Here is a 20,401-nt window from a genome sequence, read left to right on the forward strand (position 1 = left end):
CTCCTACAAGTGAGTCTTCAACTCACTTGTATGTTAAGTATCATACTTTTTTTTTGTGCTCTGCCAGTGTTGCCAAGTGCCAACCGACTGATGCCACACAGGCAACATTGTTTATATATCTGAGAAATGAGGTCAAAAAACACACCCACAATTATCACTTATCACCATAGGAGTTGCCAAAGAGAACATAACAGAGATCCTCAAGATTGTTACTTTAATTTCAATAAGTCCATTCATATTCTCAGAAAAATCCTCCTATATAATGAACATCTGCATTCTGGTCATGTGCTCTATTATAACTTAAATGCTGACTGTAACTGTCTTTACTCTTCTTCATGTTTTATGTTCTCACTAGTACCTTCAAATATTTCTTCACAATGCAAAAAAGGTAACAATATCCACATTTTTTGCAGTACACTGAAACACATATGATGACACATTTGATAACATAACACTATCACTATTGCTTACCCACCTGCCTATTAGACTTTCAGGTGTCTATCAACAGCACTGCATCCAACATAGATGAAGGTGAAGACATCACTCTGACATGCGTCCATGATCTTATCGTTCGGGTGACATTTGAGTGGGAGCTGGATGGGAAGGTCCTGAAAGACCAAAATGAAAGCATGCTGGCCGTTGAAAAAGTGTTGTCATCAAAGTCAGGCCCATACATCTGCAGAGTGTACAGCTCATGTGGCAATTACACATCTTTGCCATACAGTGTCAATGTTAAGAGTAAGTAGATTCCACACAGCCACACATTACTTAGTTAGTTTTTTACTGATGATTGTCAACTTGTTATCTAGAAATTATGTTGTCAGTTTCTGTACCTGTTTCTGCTTCTTTAACTGTCTGTGTATCTTCATCCAGATAACAGTGTGGTGATCCTGGTTATCTGTGGCGTTTCAGCTTTGGCCATGGTTGTGATAATGGGGGTGGCTATGAAGTTTAAGCTGAAAAGAGACAACAGTAAGAGACAACAACCCAAGCAGAGAATAAAGATAGAGAATTGGAGAATTAATGTGAAACACCTCTGCCTTCTCAAATTAAGTAATCTACCAGTTAGAAATGTGGACACATTTTCCCAAATAAGAGAGTGTGTCTAAACCATTTGGTCACTTCTCATTGGAAAAGTGTCCAAACTTTTGACTGGTACTGTATATTTTATTAAGTGTAACTCATATTAATATCTTGTAGGTCTGCATTACTCACTTGTGTACAAATAATGGGCTTCAATAGTTTGACATGTTCAGAGATTGCTCTCTTGTGTCTCATAAGAAGATTAATACAACTGGTTTGTGGTTCATGTCTAGAGTAAAGATATAACATGATAAAAGCATGATAATCAGTGGGCTTCGTGCTGGTTAGTGGATTTTGTTCCCTTTAGATAGTGCCAGGCTAGCTGTTTCCCCCTGTTTTCAGTCTTTGTGCTCAGCTAAGCTTAACCGGCTGATGGCTACACTTATATATTTACCACAAAAACATTACATTGATATTGATCCTCTTATCTAACTCACAACAAGAAAGCAAATGAGTGTTTTTTCCCCCAAAATGTCAGACTATTCCACTAATATTTGCATACTGTCAATTAAGGAATCAGCTGTCTGAGCTGATCGGATTTTAAATCTCAATGCAGGCTACATTATTATTAAGTGTGACCTTTCCTCTCTTTCTCTCTGCAGTTAAGAGCAAAGAGAGGATGAATCGCACAAGGGCGCAAGCTGGGCAGAGTGGTCCAGCTCCAATCACTCCAAGAGAGGCCTAAATAAGAACCACTTTACAGCACCACTTTTATTGTACATATTTTTTGTATCTATTTAATGTTTATTTTATGTCTTTTTAATGTGTGCACTTAATGGTGAAGCTTAAATCTCATTGTACTTTGTATAATGACAATAAAGGCATTCTATTCTATTCTCTATTCTATTCTATTCTATTCTATTCTCAATTGCATTCAAAATTGATGAATACTGATATTGTTTCAGAATTTGCTTGTGTTGTATTTGATATGCAAATAAAATATCTTTAAACTCTGACTGAGGCTAAGTGTGTGTGATCAGGTGAGGTGGCAGGCTTATGTAGGCTACAGCCAGTTACAGACCAGGTTGGATCAATTGTGTAACGCAGCATTCACGTTAGCCACGCCCTGTGACCAGAAAGCCTGTTCAGTTGACGAAAAGAGCCTAGAAATGTTTTAATCCAAACGCAGGACAGGCATGCTAAAACTAATCCCACTGAATGCTCTGCTCACAGTAACACACACTAACAGACGACCCACAGATAGCAGCTTTATAGAGGCTGTCATGTAATGGATATATGGGATGATAATGCTACCCAGGAGGACTGGATGTGGGATTTGAATGTTGATTTATGAACACAGAAATAAATTCCCTGGTTCAACAAGATGATATAATCCTTTGAAGTTTACATGTTAAACTCCATGCAAACTGTCAATCCTCATGCTACAGATTGTCTTTGTTTTTTCTGCAGACACCCACCCACCCACCCACCCCAGCCATATGGCAAAATTCTTGGAATATTGTCCTTTTTCCCCCTCCTATAATATCCGTGTGTGAGTGTGTCTATTGAGTTTCTTCCTATAGCAGGTGGCTAAGGGATAATCCAGGTAAAGCCACTGCAAAGTGGAGATGTAGGGATGTACAGAGGAAGGGGGAGGGTGGATGGGGTGGCCTTTGCATGGATGACTAGGGCTAATTCTGGCCTCCTAATCCTGGTCCCATCCACCCTCCCCCTCTTCCTGCTTGCTAACTCCACTGCGGCAGTTAGGAGCAATTGACGCCCAGGTAGACATAACAATCACATACACACACAGTGCTGAACCCACTCAAGTTTATTGAGGAGGAACAGAGGAAAAGGCAAGAGGCTGTTGGTACCTTTCTGGATAGCTAACCTGGGTGACCTGGATAGCTAACACATCTGTGTGAGCCTCACTGGAGAATGTAGCTGCGGCCCTTCAGCCAAGCAACAGGAAAGACGCCACCATGGGAGAAGCTCAAAAGGTAAGTGGCCTGATCTGGAGCACAGGACTTATAAAAGCAAATGTGAGCCTTCAGCATTTGTTTGATAAACAGAACTATTCACAGGTCACTATGACTCCAAAAGTATCTACCATCAAGTGTTTTACTGTTTTGTCTGTAACTGGATGGAACTCTGCTCTGATACCTGGATTATATAAATTCCTTGGTTTGTCAAATAGTCTTGGCATAGAGTAATAACTGTGAATAGACATCTAAACTGAACCTCTAATTCACCTTGATTGTCGGTTAACCACTCATACACTAGAGTGTCTCTTACCTGGAATCACGTATTTAAAGCTACAGTGCGTCTTTGTTTAGCACAGTCTGTGTGGTTGCGCAACCTTGCTTCAGACTAATCACATTAACCAATGCACCTTTATATGAATGGAGCTACAATCAACACTTGTGCTTTTCTAAATGAAGCAACAGAATGGGGTTGGGAGGTAGGTGATGTGCACAGCAATGCTGTATGTAAGGGGAGCTTTGACCTCAAATCAGAAAGAGGTCAGTGGGATTTTCATCAGTTTTCAAATGGAAAGTATGTCTAAGAACTGTGTTTGTCTTCCATTTACCCTCTGATATAATCTTGGATGTTTCAAAGTGTATTATCAAGGAGAAGGAAATAAGATAGTATAGTATATAGTAAAATTTTGGTCAAACATTGTCTTGTCTTATCCCATTATGCAGGGCTTACTCTCTGTCATCGAGAAACTGAAGGGATCCACAGAGCAGGAGGTCAGGATAGTGCTTTTGGGGTTGGACAATGCTGGCAAGACCACCCTGTTGAAGAGCCTCGCCTCTGAGGATGTGAACACCATCACGCCTACACAGGTAAGGGGAAGTTAAAACCTCACGCACACTCTTACATCATGACCTCAAGGAAAGTTGGTTACTTCATTGCATAATTAAACAAGACACACCACATGCTCGCAGATGTGTGGAACACTCAAATGTCCTTCATTTTGATTGAATTAGTCTTACTATGAACAGCTGAGGAACAATTACCTGATGTTCATCCTTAAGTGTATTTTAGATATACAGTATGCAATCTGCCATAAATATTTGGTCAGTATTGTGTTAACCAATAACTTACCAGCTGTTCTTTAAAGACCAGCACAATTTGTAAAAAGCACATGCCACTTTTTGACAATCATAGTGATCTTCTGTGATTTCAGCTTTTCATAGGACAGTTAGTGTTTTTACAGTACTGTAGTCCCACTTTATAAAGCACAGTGGGATTGTATCTAATCTTGTGAAACCAGATGGACCATCGCACGCTCTCACTCAAAGTAATGAGATTCAGATGACCTTTCCTTTTCTAACACACTGTGAAATGAAATGATTGGTCTTACAGCAACACACCCTGTAACCACTCATCAGTAAAATAATGACGTGAGGAGGTTAGATCACACTCTATGTTAAATAACCATCACCACGAGATAAGCCACAGCCTTATGTGACCTTCCTGATTTGCATGCTCTCAACACATTTTCTGAGAAGATCCTTGTGTTGCCATGAGATCTTTTTCTTTCTTCTCACCCTCTTCCGACAGGATTGTCTAACCTCTAATATGATTATCTAATAGCCTAGAATTACTCTCACAAGACAAGACATAAACCAGATGTATTGCCAGGTCCTGGATGGATCTGACAGCTCATCAGACTCCAGTCATAGAGGATGCAGTCTAGTACGACATGGCAATAGTCACCACAAATCCAAATCAGACTTGACACATAAACACATAGACTGCGGTTGATCCTCCCAGTCTTATCCTCAGATTTGCTCCTCAGCTTGCCCTCAGGATGAAGTTGTTATACAACCCTGCCGACTAAAACAGAAAGGAGCTGTGTTATGAAAAAAGCAGCAGATTAACACAGTGATCATTTCCTTATACTTCGAGCACATGTTGGACTCCTGCTGATGCATAACAACGATATAATACAGAGACAAAGTAATTAATTCAATACATACACCTGTGTTCTGGTACACTGGTACATTTGCAAAGCTTTCTGGAACTGTGTTAAATTGAATGCACTGACAGGAAGAAGAGTAACTCCAGCTACAATATGTGTTTCACTTCAGGGCTTCAACATAAAGAGTGTTGCCTCTCATGGCATGAAACTCAATGTCTGGGACATTGGAGGCCAGAGGAAGATCAGACCCTTCTGGAAAAAGTACCTGGAGAACACAGACCTGTTGGTGAGTGATTAAACTGATTTTGAATCATTTCAAATGTAATTTTCTCCTGGGACACAGCTGATATGTATTTTAATTGAATCCCCATAAGCTTGTACAAAGTGGTTGCAAGTCTTCCTTGTTTTAGGTGTAGTTGTGTAAAAATGTGATAAGTAGCACATACATGTCACTCCCTTTTCCTGCGTGCCTCCTAGCCTAGACTTCAGGACAGCAATGGAAAAAGGTCAGGGGACTTTACTGCGATACCCTGTTGAATTTTAGTAGCGTATTCACATTCCAGTACTACATTTTAATTTATTGAATGAAATCAATCTATCAGTCAATTCCTGGGGTCCACACAGGTCTTCACTGGACATATATATCAAAAAGCCCATGATGGAAGCACAAAATCCTGATAAAATGCATACATTTGGACAAAAAATGTTATATATAAAACGACATGCAAAGGTTTAGCACTATGATTGTATCTTGAATTATTATGCAAAAACTTTAATACTGTATGGGCCTGATTTACTTTGAGTGTGTAAAAACGTGTGCAAACTTGACATCCCCCGCAAAAAATGTGCAAGCTGATCTACTAACGCAGTGCACTGAGGTTTGCGTCTTTCAACAGTGTAAGATAATACGCGCTGTCCATTTAGTACATTTGCCATAATGAATATGTAAAATGGGGCGTTTCAACCCCAGTGTGCAAAATACAGGGAGGAGAAAATGCAAATATGTTATTTAGCACATGCATTGTGATTTACCAAACCTGAAGGTATTATTTCTGAGGCTAACTGCATCTATAAATAAAACCTTTGAAGGGCAGGTATTAACCGGCTGCTCACTGAGCACAGATGACTTTTGTCACTGTGGAGAGGAAGAGACGGAGGCACAATGACAGAATACACACAGGATGGAGTTTTTCCACAAGTGTTAATATTTTGGAGTGGAATATTTTTGGTTTTACTAATATTCACAAATATTCTCCCATATGTCGGTTTTTTCTGGCAATATCAGTTTTTGTTATAACTCAATATATTTGTTAACTTCTTCCACTAGAACCTGATCACATTTCATTTTGCGCTTGCAGCTTTCTGCTCGTCTCCACCCTGTTGCACCTTTTTTCATTTACGAAGTTATTCTTTGATCACCCACAAAATGCATGCAAACTAAATGTGCAATCTATTGCACTGTGCACGCAATTTAGTACACTTTATTTGGGATCTTAGTAAATCAGGCCCTATGACTTTTTTGGAAAGATTTGAAAACTATATATTTTTTAATTCTCAGCAGTTATATGCTAATCCCAAGAGTCACTGGCAGCTTCTGGGGTTACCATGCAAATAGCCAAATATTGAGTTTAGTTTTATTGTTTTTGTTCTTTCAGATTTATGTTATTGACAGTGCAGACAAGAAGCGGTTTGAGGAGACGGGACTGGTGAGTTTTACCCTTAATGAAAAAGTAATATATATGAAGTGCATTGTTCTGTAAGAGAAAATAGAAAGAACTAAACATGTGTGTGTGTGTGTGTGTGTGTGTGTGTGTGTGTGTGTGTGTGTGTGTATGCAGGAGCTGTCCGAGCTGATCGATGAGGAGAATCTAAAGGGCGTTCCAGTGCTCATCTTTGCCAATAAGCAGGATCTGGCCACAGCATCACCAGCCAGTGAGATTGCCGAGGGACTCAACTTGCATACATACCGGGACCGTGAGTGGCAGATTCAGGCCTGCTCAGCTGTGTCCGGGGAGGGAGTTCAGGTCAGACCCTAGTCCCACTGCAAATGAGACCTATTTAAGCACTTAAAACTGAATATCAGTCTGATATGTTTTTATTAAGACTTTATTTCTATCAGTAACTTGCAAGACTTTGTTAATTGTTTTGAATATCTAGATTATAATTTTGTTTTTGTTTACCCTGACAGGATGGCATGAACTGGATTTGCAACAACATTGTGAATAAGAAGAAAAAGAAGTGAACCAGCATCCCAAACAACATTATTTTCACATGAGGCATTGAAGAAAAAGAATTCACCTCATTTAATGTCAATACACCTCATGACTGATCCTTGTCCCCCTAACAGATTTGAATGATAATTTTGTTTTTACAATTTGTGTCATTTTTATGAATATTTTGCAAATGTAGCTAATTTAAAGAAATTTCTGAATTAGGCACTTATAAATCACTGTACTGTCATCAAAATGTATTTTTTTGTTCCCCTCGTCACAAGGATCCTTTGTCTGGTGAATCTGTGTGCTTTTCTTGAATACAGAAAAAAAACAAGATGAGTGTGTAGCCATGTAGAACTCTTGGGGTTTGTCAGATACACAGACACCAGGTCAGTGTGAGTGTAAAATATGTGTTTTGAGATTTTTGACAATAAAATACTTAGTCGTTTGTGCTATTTTGCTTTTTTTGGTTTTCTGATCTTATGTAGCCATCACCATCTTTGCACCACAGTGCATGGCTACATACACAAACAATCCCAACAGGAATGTTTATGGTGAAATAATAGTTTTGAAAAACTGTCAGTGGATGACAGAAAACATATGAATGCGCATGCAAACGCTTCCCTGAGTGACAAGAAGCTGATCCGCTCTTTCTAGGCTGTCATCTTGTTTTATTTCAACGCCACGATGAGCACTTCCACTGTTCAGCGAGAGAGACAACTAAAGAGAAAGAAAGAGAAAGAGGAGTGTTTACAATTATATTCTTGCATGGCAGAACAAGATATCAAATCTTCAAGTCACAGCAGAACAAACATTGCAGGGAATTACATGCAGAGAGGTTGACTAATTTGCAGCAGGAGACTTTTCCTTAAAGTCTTAGTTTCATATGTTAATTCTGGGACTATAACATGGCACGCAGTCTCCTGCAACAATGTGCACATCTGTTAGAGTTTGTCAGGATGTCTTCTTGTAGTAGTTAACCACGTGGCACATCTCAAGTCCAGCTGTGAGCTCCATGTGTTTTCCCAGCAGATATACAGTCTACTTTGTGGGAGAACTTATGGGAAATATCATTCTTCACATTCTGAGATCAACAAAATGATAACTGACTCTTATAAACTTCCTCAGTCTTTACCCACAGACAGCCCATCTCTTCTGGGATAACAGCAATCAGAAGACCCTCCAGGCTTGGAGGCCCACACATTTGTCCTTTAGACTGACCTTGGTGTCAGCTAAATCCTCCATTCAGCCATTTTGGCTCCTCTCAGCTTCAGTTAGGTTTAATGGATCTTTTGTTTGTATTGTCTGGAGCCATAATTAACCATCTGAAAGCACTCTAAAATCACATCATCTAGCAGGCTTTGTTCTGTGTCCCCCTCTATATGAAAGTATGCAATTGAACATTTTTTTCTCTTCTTTCATATGATATTGCATGTTTTGATTAAACAAAACAGCTTTCTGGTTAACTTGATAGGTGTTAATGAAATGACAGAAAATCTGTACTTTAATTGAGTCATCTCCATGGCAACTTAAATTTGGAACAAGTCCTAAAGCACTTTTTAGGCATCATTCCCCGTTGAGGGAGCTCAGCAGGGGGTGTAGGCCCAATCACAAGTTTTACTAAAGGATTATTATGGCCGATTGAAAGGACCAGACGGCACAGAAGCTGGGCTGCTGGCAAGATGAGTTTGCATTTTACAATGTGTTGTCCAGTGATGCTTCTGTAACCAACAGGTGGCAGTGTTAGACAGCCTGATTAATCTCAGGGCTGGTGATGAGGCTCCTCTCTTAGCAAATAAGTGATTTGACATGCACTTGTTCCACTAATTTTGCTAATTTTTCCAAAGACACAGGTTGATTGGGTAAAATCCTTTGTCTTATGCCTGGAAAACATTAGAAGAGCATCCTGTTACAACCTGTAAATACTAAACTGTCCTTAGGCTGCAGGGTTGTACCTCAGATCTGTCATATCCTAAATGAATGCCACTATCATCTATTAAATATCTCCTAATACATGCATTTAAAGATTTTAAAAAGCATTCTTAATCTTAACGATATGATGTCACTCCCTTGCTAGTGGCCCCACAGCAAGTGTTTCCATGGCAACCCCCCCCCCCCCCCCCCACTCCCCCATTCTTGATTTATCAGCTACCTATCTCTTCCAGTCCATCCCTCCCTCTCTTTTCCTCCATTTCTTTTTTCTTTCCCAACCTCTGCTCATCAAAAGAAACCCTTGAGTCCAGCAGAGAGAGAGACTACACACAATTGCGCCAACACAGTCCAGGTAAGAACAAAAGAAACATCTATGTTTGATTGTCTGTGTGTAAGGAAGGAAATGAACCTGCTGCTTTTAAATATATGGATGTGATGTACTTAAAATTGATGTATAATGACATTATATTTTTGTTACCATGGATGAACATTGGAAAGACAATTTTGTTAAGAATGTGATATACAAATCATGAAGTTTTCATCCGTTATTATCACTAAACATAATTATCGAACTTGACCAACTAGTTGAGTATCTCAAAATGATTCTTATATTTTATTAGTGTGTTGTTCATGTTATTCTTTTCATAAGACAATTATAAAACAATATTTAACAAAATATTCTTTAATCACTTAGGGGACTCATTCCTCCTATCATGGCAGAAGTTGCCCACCTGGCCTCCATGCAACCAGACTTACTCACAGTGACCCCATCCCCAAATTTCAACGTCACCCAGAAGACCTTCAGCCTCCTGACCACCACCACACTGCTCCCATGGGAGGAGGTGAACATGCAAGTGCACACAATTTTGATTGTGGTCATTTTTTGTGTGGTCATTTTCCTACTCCTGCTGACCCTCTTCTACGCCTTGTGCTTCCACTGCTCCATCAGTACGTCAACTAAAGACTCACCTCCAGCTAATAGATGCAGTCTAGATCGTGAGGATGCCACCTTTAAGCTAAGCTCATCTGATGGCCAGTCAGTTGGGAATGTTGTCTAACTAGGACCAGGATTGTTGATATTTGACTGTCTATCAATGTAATAATGTAAGAATTACAGTATTCTTAGTTTAGTGGATGTTTGTCACAGTACCTGTAAACCGAGTTGAATTCATATTGATTTATTTTTGGAGCAGGATTTGTGAACAATCACCAAAAATACATTTAGAAGCTAAAATAAGTATTCTTTGGTCAAGACAGATGTCCGCCTACCTAAAGTACAGTTCTGCTCAAGGTTTCTTCCCATTAAAGGGGAGTTTTTCCTTGCCACTGTCGCCAAGTGCTTGCTCATGGAGGAATGTTGGGGCTCTGTATGGTCTGTAAGCTGCCCAATGTGAAAAGTGCTCAGAGATAACTTGTGATTTGTTGCTATATAAATAAAACTGACCTGACTTTACTTGACTTTGTTTGATATTAGGTTCACTGGAACTAACATGCAGGCACATACTTTACATATCACATGAGCACACATACAGACAATAAAAACACACCCATGTTTCCAAAGAAAAATGTGTTCAGGAAAGAAAGGTGCCAAATATATGCAAATGTAAATGTAAATCTGAATGCCAATGCCTTTGAGTGACAAGATAAACAACAAACAGGCTGGCACACAGCTCAGCAGTCATCTCTCTTTATTTTCACTGAGCTGACAAGCGTTTACATTTTACCGTGGCTGCGTGTATTTGACAGACTTGATAGAACAATGAATTCAGACATGCAAGATGAAGGAGGGAGCAAGGAGAGGAATGGAGGCGAGATTCAGAGTCATTTCTTCACAGGACAAAAAAAGACGTCAAACCTACAAGGTGCAGCACAACAAACAGTACAGGGGATAATTGAGTTTGTGTCCAGCTGAACCACATGGCAGTGAACACTTCTGGGTGCTAAAACAAATTACACAAAGAGTACACAGCAAATTTCCCAGTGTTGACTTTTTAGTGGCTTTCAGGTGCTGGTGTGAGGTATTAATTGGTGACAGATCTGCTCACTCTTGGTTGGCAGAGCTCTGACACACCTGTTCAAAGCGATTAACACTCTTGGCTGCGGTTGATTTCTATACTGTCAGAGTTTTGGAGGCCACTGGAAATTTAAAGCAGTACAAACTAGTCCATACACAAATAACATCATTAGAGATTGTGTTGGGATCAACACAAAAACTCTTCTTTACCTCTAGCATCAGTGGTCAAAAAGACAAAATAACAGCATTCTTATGTGGCCTAACATTCAGTGCTTGAGTGAGGCATAAAAAAGCACTTTAGAAACAGTAGTAAATATGATTTACTGGCTATAGCATCAACTGGCGTTTGGGCACCATTAGCATGTCACAGTTCATGATACAGAGCACATGGCACTCTTGGAGCAGCGGGAGTCACAGGAACTGTCATGGGACTCCATCATGGAGTCTCTGCCATTGGACTCAGGCGAGTCCAATTCCAGGAGAGGATCCTGGAGGCCATCGTGCAAAGCATCCTTATAATGGGACTGGAGAAGAAACAGGTGTATTTTATCACAAAAAAGCAACAATAAAACAACACTAGCAGCTAATTACATCAAAACATTAAACCAATCGCGGTTTAATAAAATGTGTGTCATTAAAAGTGTTTGTTCATTCATCAAATTCCTTGACAGAGTCATTTAAAAGCACTTCTGGCACCAGATATTTCATCTCACCTTATGAACAGACATCTCCTCCACCCGGCACTCCTCCATTGACTCCTCCAGAGAATGGCCTGAAATCTCCATCTTTATTCGGTGAGAGCGAATGGACTTGACATCATCCTCATCCTCCCCTGCAACCAGTGGGAAAACCTAGGGGCAAAGACAGAAGGAGAACTCACAGAATCAGAGATGACAATGATGGCAATAAAGCAAATGAGAGTGTGTGCAAGCCAAGCATGACCGTCCTGGCTAAATTCGTACCAGTCCCTCCTCATCCCCGGTGGCCTCAGGCCCTGAGATGGTGGCCTTGCTGATGGCCTTACTGATGGTCTGGGTCTCAAACTGAGGACACGCTGCTTGAGCATTCCCATCCTTATCTCTCTTTCCCTTAAGCCAGTAGGTCTCAATTTCAACATTCCCCTAAAAGATGGACAGATGAAGGAAGAGGTAAAAGAGGGATCTGGAGTTTGTTATAAAGATGACTAACATATGCACACATATTCAAAGTTGTGCTCACAGGCACAATTTCTCTACTGTGGGGGAGTAAAAAGGCAAGTGGCAGATTTTCAATAGCCAAAAGTCCCTGATGAAAAATTGTTGCTCTCTTAAGATTGGCAACTGTAATCAACTGCCTCAGAAACCTTCGGGAGTCACTTTGCTGGCATTATCACTGGATGTACAGTCTCAAAGTCAGACCCGCTGATATATGATAAATAGACTGGCAAATCAACAAGCAAGCTGCAATTACCAGCTCTGAATACTAAGTGTGCTAGCTCCCCAGAGCCAAAACATTGTGAGTTATTATTATTTTATATTTCTTTAAAATTCATAAATATTTGTTGGAATGCTGATACACAAATTCCACTGACACCAGTTACAGTCTCAGTGTTGGGTCTCAGGAAGGTTGTAGCGTGCTGATAACATGTAGTATGCCTTTTCACTATGTTACTCATATTTCCTCCAGCAAGTAATTAGCATTTTTTAAATATAGTCCTAGTAGCTGAAGAAATACAATTAATGTGGTGGGTACCAGTTGCTGTGGTAACGGTTTTGACCCCTGACCTTGATAGTAATGATGCCCCTCCTTTCAAAAATGAAGTGACTTCCTTTCAGGTGCTCGTAGGTGGCACTGCTGAGCTGGATGTGCATCTCCTGATTGATACAGAGAGAGACCACTCACAAACTTCAGAAGTTATATATACACATTATGACATTTTTTTAACATTATTTTCTCTCTCATTCTTCCGTACTTTTCCGTTGCTCTCCATGGCAGACGCAGTGTGGACCGTGTCACCATGCAGACCGTAACGTGGCATCTTATGCCCTACCACACCTGCAACAACCATCCCGGAGTGAATACCTGAAACCACAGCAAAAGGTCACTTCACTCAGTCAAACACTGACATAAACACTCAAACACATCCACACATATTCAACCCACCAACACGGATTTGTATGTTGTTGCCATTTGAGGGATCTTTCAGATGATCAATGGAGCGCACCATGTCCAAAGCCATGTCACAGATGTTATGGGCATGATACTTGGTCTTCTCTGGAGCCCCAGCTACCACCATGTAGGCATCTCCAATGGTCTCAACCTGGAAAGGAGAGAGGCAGCAGTTCATATACAGCAGCACTTATACTGCATTGAAAGCACATTACAGAGAAAAAAAAACATAGATTCAAACCTTGAAGACTCTGTGCTTCTCACTGAGCGTGTCAAACAGAGTGTACATAGTGTTGAGCATTGAGACCACCTGCATTGGGGTAATGTGGCTGCAAATGCGGGTGAACCCCACCACATCACTGAAAAGAATAGTAACATCTGGGAACACCTGGGAGAGAAGTGATAACATAGTTGACGAGCAAGCAAGTAGATGTACTGCAAACACACATAATAGCATGAAATCTCCAGTGTGCCCTATATGATCCAGCATGCCCAGGCAAGCAGTAAGAAATTCTAGGATTTATATAAATATATGAATGTGTGTGTTACATTACTATCTAGTGTGGGCAAGAAAATGCCTCAAGCCTTAGAGTTTGTAAGTTGTGATGGGTGCAAAATAAAATCTGCTTATATGAGACTAAAAACAAGACTTGGGTGCTTGGGTGTATGTGAGTTAAAGAAGAGCAGATGTTGAAGCACTAGAACAGTTGTTTCTATTGTTTTTGACATGAACTATGCTTGGTATTGTACAGATTGCTCCACCTTCCTTTTATTGATATTTTTAAGGTACTTGATGCACATTTGATAGCTCAAAGTAGAGAAATAGTGAGGGAAGAGAGAAATGCAACAAAGGTCTTTAGTCAGACATGTTCCCAGCAGATTGCTCTACTTTTAATTCTTGTATTGAGGCATATTGTCTTTGTCACAACACACACGTTATTCTTTTAGGGTCATCTCTGCTCTCCATTCCTGACCTCACAAGTGTTTACAGCCGGCTCTCCTTTGCGCAGCCTTTTTGCCACAGGCTTGGGAATCATCCTGTACAAAAGGTCATCAGTCTTCTTCATTTCGTAGTCCAACATCTTCATGCTCTCCTCCAGCTTACTGGACTTCTTTTGCTCCTGCATTCGTAACAGGGAATGGGGACAGAAAAACACTAAGTCTGAATCTCTTTCTTTCATCTCAGGTCTGCAGGCGGTAGGTGCTCCGGGGCTGCTAGACGGAAAGAAGAGCTTCAGAGCGATTTTGCATAATGCAGAGTGACAAGTGAGCTGATCACACATATAAAATGAAGCTGCACTTTGGTGCAGTGAACCTGTATGAGAGCTCTCTTCAGCTCTTCTGACTGTTGCGTGCCCGCCAGCACCAGGTCTCTGCTGGAGTCGTGCATGCTCAGGTCATTGATGTACAGGCCAGTCTTAAACATAGCACTTAGACTCTCCATCCTACACATTTACAGACACACATACACACAGTTAAAGAGAGAGCAAGGAGAGATCAGAGCAATTAATAAGATGTACTGAAATAATCAGAGATTGATTCTAGTCACAACAGTGGTGTCTATAATATTGGGCAACAAAAATATAATGTTGTAATGGAAGAGGTGTGATATGGCATTTACATTTCAGTAGTTTTTTTCAATAGAGACATAAGTGCTTTTGCTTGATAATCAAAATGTTTTAGAAGAGGAGGGAGATGTTTTGGTAATGTACTTGGTGGAAAACACTCTCAGTTGCAAATGGGTTCCCATTAGGCTCACAAGAGCTGCACTGTCTGATTACAAGCTAATTAGCAGCTCATTTCATGCATGGTAAGTGCTGTTAGAATGGGCCCCTGATTTGATTCACTGCCCAGGCTTTTATTTCCAGCCTCGTAATTCAGTTTAGCGCTTGCTGCTTTTTTCAGTGTTTTACTTTTCAACTGCAGCTTTTTAATAAAGATCTTTGTCTAAGTGTGTGTGTGTGTGTGTATGTGTGTTTGTGTGTGAAGGTCTTACACAGGGGTTCCCAGGAAGATGATGGACTCCCACTCTGGCATGTATCTCATTTGTCCTTTTAGTTTCAAGCAGCGGCTACCATCACCCCAGCTCTCCATTGCATTAGCGCTGTTGCCATCTAAAAGCGGAGCACAATCAAATGCCAACAAGACAAACATTTAAAGAGGAGTTTCAGCCTGGATTTCAGCTTTAGATAATAACTTTGCTGTGTTAAAGATGTCATCCAAATGAATTTAAAAATAGGTTTCTTTTGTAGTTTAATGTGTCTGCATCTTTAATCATTGTTTTTTTTGTCATTGTCAGCCTGACTAGTTCACTGTCTGTATACTCAGGTCTTACTGTATGTATTTTTAGATAATAGAGAGGTCATGACCTTTGTAATCATCTCCAATGATGGACTGGAAAGCCATGAGCTCCACATCTACGTCAGCAGAGCGATTGGCATTTTCATAGTCAGAATCTGTGGAAAACAAGGTAAACTATCAGAGCCTGAAACAAAGACCCTAAAATACACATTTACACCCTTCATCCATGACCACCAGGGCTGGGATCAGCTCCACTGAATTCAATTAATTGCAGTTGAATCAAGACATCAAACAATTCAATTTCAGTAACTGTGGGACCTCCTGAACTATCTACATTAATCCAGCACTACATTCAAGGTTAAATATTCCTTTTCAAGCTCTCACAAAACAACAGACAGCCATTTTGCTGCACACCTGCTCTGTTCCTTATTTAATCAAAATTGAAATTGAATGTGTCTTTTGCAAGTGACTACAGTAAAACTGATCTGACCACAAATCAGCGAGTCCTTGCCCACTAGACACACACCCCTGTGAGTGTTTACATGGCTCCCACTCTTACTCTGGACTCGGTTGTGGAGGTTTCTCTCTCTCTTCACAGGCTCCTTGGACATGATCTCAAACAGGTTGTTGGGGTGGGAGATGATCTGTGAATATTGTTCCACAAAACTTATTAGTTAATATTTTAAATTTGATCCATTCTTGTTTATTGTAAAATGTTAAAGTTGTAGTTTGCCCTTAATTGCACTGAAGCTTGGTTAAACAAAATTTGCCCCCATGTGAAGTGAAGTCTCACCATGTTCCAGGTGAACTCCACTAGGGGGCGAGCTAGCAAAAAAGCATCATTGATCTTCTTCCCATCCAGATCAGGGAAGACTGTGGCCAGGCCCGAACCTACATTGTGCACCACCATGTCCTAAAGAATCAGGGAATTACCAGGATTGTTTCTGAATTGAACACTTTTATTTAATTTATTAACTGCCCATGATGAGTTTACAAATGCACCTCAAAACTATTACCTGTCTGAAGACGATGTTAAATGGGAAAACCTCAAAGAAGAAGTCTGAGGTAATTGGCAGAATCTCCTGCTCTTCCTCATCTTCCTTCATGATGTAGCGGTAAGCCGAGTTGTCAAAGTTCAGCCTGCATGGACATACAGATAAATACACTTTCTAAAGTTGAGTATAGAGGATCTGTACGCACCTGTGTGTGTGTGTACATGTGTGTGTGTGTGTGTGTGTGTGTGTGTGTGTGTGTGTGTGTACCTCATGGTGACATGAGAGTAGTCTCCCACCATCTGCTCAGACAGCACCTCCACATGGATGTCTGTGTCATAGAACTGCTTCCCCATCTGCCTCAGCTGACCCATGGCATAGTGCAGGTAGCCCTTACGTTTACTCCTGCCGGTCACAAAGGAGAAACAAAATCCAATATCTTTCTACAGAGATTAATGGCACAGCTTTCGGTCTTTTTGCTCTGGTCTTAGTCCACTGTTATGTTTGATCCCCGATAGTCTATCAACCCACATCCTACATCAAATTCTCAGACCTGTAGTGGAGGGTGACTCCAGTGGCAGACTCCTCCTGGCAGAAGAAGGTTGGGGGCTGCACTTTTGGGTAGCTAAAGCGCAGGTATTCATGAAGGTTGTCCAGGCCATTGACAAAGTCACGAACATGACGGCCTAGCACCTGAATTCAGAGACAAAAGATGGCACATCACATCTTCCCTACTTATAATAAGTTGTATATCATAATATTCTTAAAGAGACACACCACTGTAATATAAAATGGTCAGCTCACTCATCATGGGATGTCAAAAGGCTGTAAAAACTATTGTAAAATGTGGCATGAGGTCAACTCTGAGAAATTAATCTTAGTTTGCGTTTGGAGACTTCAAATGTAACATGTCTATGATCCACCATTTATGGAGGGGGACCAAAACTAGGAAATAAAAATATGAATATCTTGCCAATACTAAATCGCCAGACTCCTTTTAAAAGTATTTCATATTTTTACTCCTATTTTCCCAGAAAAGTGTTTTATGAGAAAATGTTTTTTTCTTTTTAATAATTTCTCCAAACAGCTCCAGAGAAACATTAAAAATAGCATTTTTTCTATTGATAAGGGCTGGACATAAGTTACTGCAAAACCGTTAATAATACACCAAATTTCAATGTTTGCATGGATAATTATACTGGATTATTTCTATAAATCATTGATCACACCTGATTTTTGAAAATGTGCAAAATCTTAATGGTTGTAAATTTGTATGAAAAGTCATAATTTTCTACTAACTTTAATAGAATCTGAGTCATATGTACTACAGTTACATATTATTTATTACTTTGTGTAAGAACTACATAAAAGGCAATGCCTGTAATCACAATAATCATTTTAGACTAGATCGACTAGGATGGCAGATTTAGTGTTGAACGGTATACCGTATATGAGATACTCTGTCAAGACATTACCATAGCACAGTGTGAGCATGTAGTAATTTTCTCACAAGACAGCACAGTTTTGACAGTTTCGAGTCTGAGATTTTTTTCTCACCTTGAGGATCCTGTCATAGCCGTATTTCCCCACAAAGCCCAGGAAGTAAACTCCCCAGGAGTTCATCAGCTCATTGTAGGGCGTGCCTGTCACTCCACTGGCTGCCTTTGCAATACGGGGAATCACACTCTCGCTGTACACCTACATGTACACATATGTAGAAATATATTGACTGTAAAGTTTTAGACAAGTTTCAGACACGGATAGAAAAAAGTGTTGACTGTTCTTAACTTGAATGATCAAAGACAGCACACTTTAATCTACTCGTACATTCAGTATTATGTGTTATCATTGATTTCAGAAATACCTGGTGGGTGACAAAGGAGTGTAACCTGACATCTGCTCTCTCTCTGACCAGCTTCCACACATCGTCTCCATACGACTCCTTGATGAAGTCATGAAGACTCTCACACAGCAGTCCGTACATAATGTCTCCCTCTGGATTGAAGCTCACACTGAGCACTGCAAAGACAGCTCCCCAACTGATTGACTTCCAACAGTCCTCCCAAAGGCACCTGCAAGTGAATAAGAAAAGTTTAGAATTATAACTTTTTCAGCTTTGTAAGTTGACTTTTAATGCCTGTAGCTCTCAGCATGAAGCTATACTAAGGCTAAACTGCATTGTGATATTTTTCTCCTGCTCTCAAATCTACCTGTGGAGTTTTGAATTTCCTCAGACAAGCCAGCCAAATAAGGTTTGGCAAACAGTTTTAAAGGTACTCTTATTGCACAAGCCCCTGATTTTGAATGGGCCTCTATTGTTCTTGTGTCAGCTGTCAGCTCCTGGTGGCTATGCACCTCTCTCTATGTGACATGAACACACCACAGGAACCACCTCTCAAGCACAGATGACGGGACTTTGTCCTATATTCTTGCTATTGTTCTTTCAAGAAAAACACTTTTAAAATCGCTGAATTATTAATAGATACTGAAAATTATAACTGCATGTATGAAAGTGCATAGATTGATTCTAATCACTAAGGTTTTGTGTGATATAACAAAAGTGTTAAAGGGAGGCTACTCACCTACTCTGGTTTCTCTCCATAATACAATATTGTTTCTTATACCAAACAACTGGTCAACTTCCAAAGTGTGTCTGCAGATGTTTTTCCACGACTCAGAATGACTCCACATTTCTTTCTGAGGCCAGAGGCTCCCCACTAGGGGAAAGGGGTATTGTGGAGCAGGGCAGGTGCAAAATCGATATCCAATCTCAACAGGGATAAAGAAAAGTTTTTTTTTCCTCTGGGCTTCCGCTGTGCTCAATGAATCAATTTGTGGGGGAAAAAGCTGCTCAATAAATACTAACTTGAGTCCAAAAAGGGCAACCAAATATAGAGTTAAAGGGCATTGCTTCTAGAGTGGCACAAAATAAGGGTTTATGCAGAAATCACAACTCAAGTTTCTCAGCAGTTGGTAGGCTGGCGGATAAAATAACAACAATGGGAAAAACTTTTTATTGTTATTTATGAGAATCTGTCTGACAAGTGTGTAATAAAAGACGTGTAGGATATCCATAACACACAGCAGTGTGAAAGAAAAGGACATTTAACGGTCTAACACCAACCAGAATGGAAGAACAAACTGCCAAAGAGTTTAATCTTTGACCCTAAACTGGTAAACGGAACCACAACCTCTGATCGCAGTGACCCCATCAATTTATAGCTGTACATGGGGAGCACAGGTGGTTGTATTTGTAAGCAAGTAAGTAATCACAGTAGTATATATATATCACATTGTAAGAAAAGTGAGAAGAAAAAAGATGAGAAAATAGAAGTACAAACTGTGTTTGTGTGTATTTTTGCAGAAGAGAGGTTGGATGCCTGGCCTCTCTGAGAGTTTAGTGTCACTGTCTGGGCAACAGCTGTTATTATGCACCCCCCCCCCCCCCCCCCCAACACACACACACACACACACACACACGAGGGGATCAGATTTTTATTATCAAAGCGGCTAGAGGATGTAAATCTTTATACTTGCCCCTTCCCCCTAATCACCCTTTTATACCCACCCACCCCAACACTCCCTCCATCCATCCTCCCTCACTTTACCCCCTGCTAAAATAACCCAGTGAGGTAAGTGCTCAAGGCATCCTGGGAGTTTTATACAGACTGTTCCTTCTCTGCTGAGGAGTGTCAGAGTGGAGAGTGGAGTGTGGAAGCATCCCGGCTCCAGTGCAGGATAAACCACACTGCCATCCAGACCGGATCCGACCCCCGACACACGGACAGGTGGGACACACAGGTAAGGACTAAGGTGAGGGCAGTAAAGACACATAATTACTATTGCA

The 20,401-nt window shown here is 40.5% G+C and overlaps 2 protein-coding genes across 2 annotated transcripts; one reads left to right on the top strand and one right to left on the bottom strand.

Moving 5' to 3' along the window:
* The first annotated feature begins 3,005 nt into the window (after positions 1-3,005).
* On the top strand, positions 3,006-7,196 carry arl3l1 (ADP ribosylation factor like GTPase 3, like 1). Its single transcript, XM_053323566.1, has 6 exons — positions 3,006-3,023; positions 3,729-3,872; positions 5,124-5,240; positions 6,610-6,660; positions 6,793-6,978; positions 7,143-7,196. Exons 1-6 carry the CDS (start codon positions 3,006-3,008, stop codon positions 7,194-7,196), a joined length of 570 nt encoding a protein of 189 aa, XP_053179541.1.
* A 4,867-nt stretch (positions 7,197-12,063) lies between these two features.
* On the bottom strand, positions 12,064-18,538 carry LOC128362722 (soluble guanylate cyclase 88E-like). The gene is made up of 16 exons (XM_053323567.1): positions 18,419-18,538; positions 18,112-18,252; positions 17,108-17,247; positions 16,825-16,959; positions 16,579-16,702; positions 16,356-16,475; positions 16,116-16,206; positions 16,036-16,042; positions 15,258-15,365; positions 14,577-14,706; positions 14,236-14,382; positions 13,503-13,649; positions 13,256-13,412; positions 13,065-13,174; positions 12,877-12,966; positions 12,064-12,234 (listed from the first exon to the last, which is right to left on the bottom strand). Exons 1-16 carry the CDS (start codon positions 18,536-18,538, stop codon positions 12,064-12,066), a joined length of 1,938 nt encoding a protein of 645 aa, XP_053179542.1.
* Positions 18,539-20,401: the final 1,863 nt, after the last annotated feature.

The sequence above is a fragment of the Scomber japonicus genome, chromosome 8 (genome assembly GCF_027409825.1).
Source record: "Scomber japonicus isolate fScoJap1 chromosome 8, fScoJap1.pri, whole genome shotgun sequence".
NCBI lineage: Eukaryota > Metazoa > Chordata > Actinopteri > Scombriformes > Scombridae > Scomber > Scomber japonicus.

What these genes read in the sequence shown, in the direction of transcription:
- arl3l1 (XM_053323566.1), top strand. An exon ending in TGGAGAACACAGACCTGTTG is followed by an intron (nt 5,241 to 6,609) that starts GTGAGTGATTAA and finishes TTGTTCTTTCAG; the next exon opens with ATTTATGTTATTGACAGTGC. An exon ending in GGTTTGAGGAGACGGGACTG is followed by an intron (nt 6,661 to 6,792) that starts GTGAGTTTTACC and finishes GTGTGTATGCAG; the next exon opens with GAGCTGTCCGAGCTGATCGA.
- LOC128362722 (XM_053323567.1), bottom strand. Translation starts at nt 18,538, where the DNA reads ATGTACGGACTGCTGTGTGAGAGTCTTCATGACTTCATCAAGGAGTCG. An exon ending in CAACATACAAATCCGTGTTG is followed by an intron (nt 13,175 to 13,255) that starts GTGGGTTGAATA and finishes CTGTGGTTTCAG; the next exon opens with GTATTCACTCCGGGATGGTT. An exon ending in GGGGCATCATTACTATCAAG is followed by an intron (nt 12,235 to 12,876) that starts GTCAGGGGTCAA and finishes TCCATCTTTTAG; the next exon opens with GGGAATGTTGAAATTGAGAC.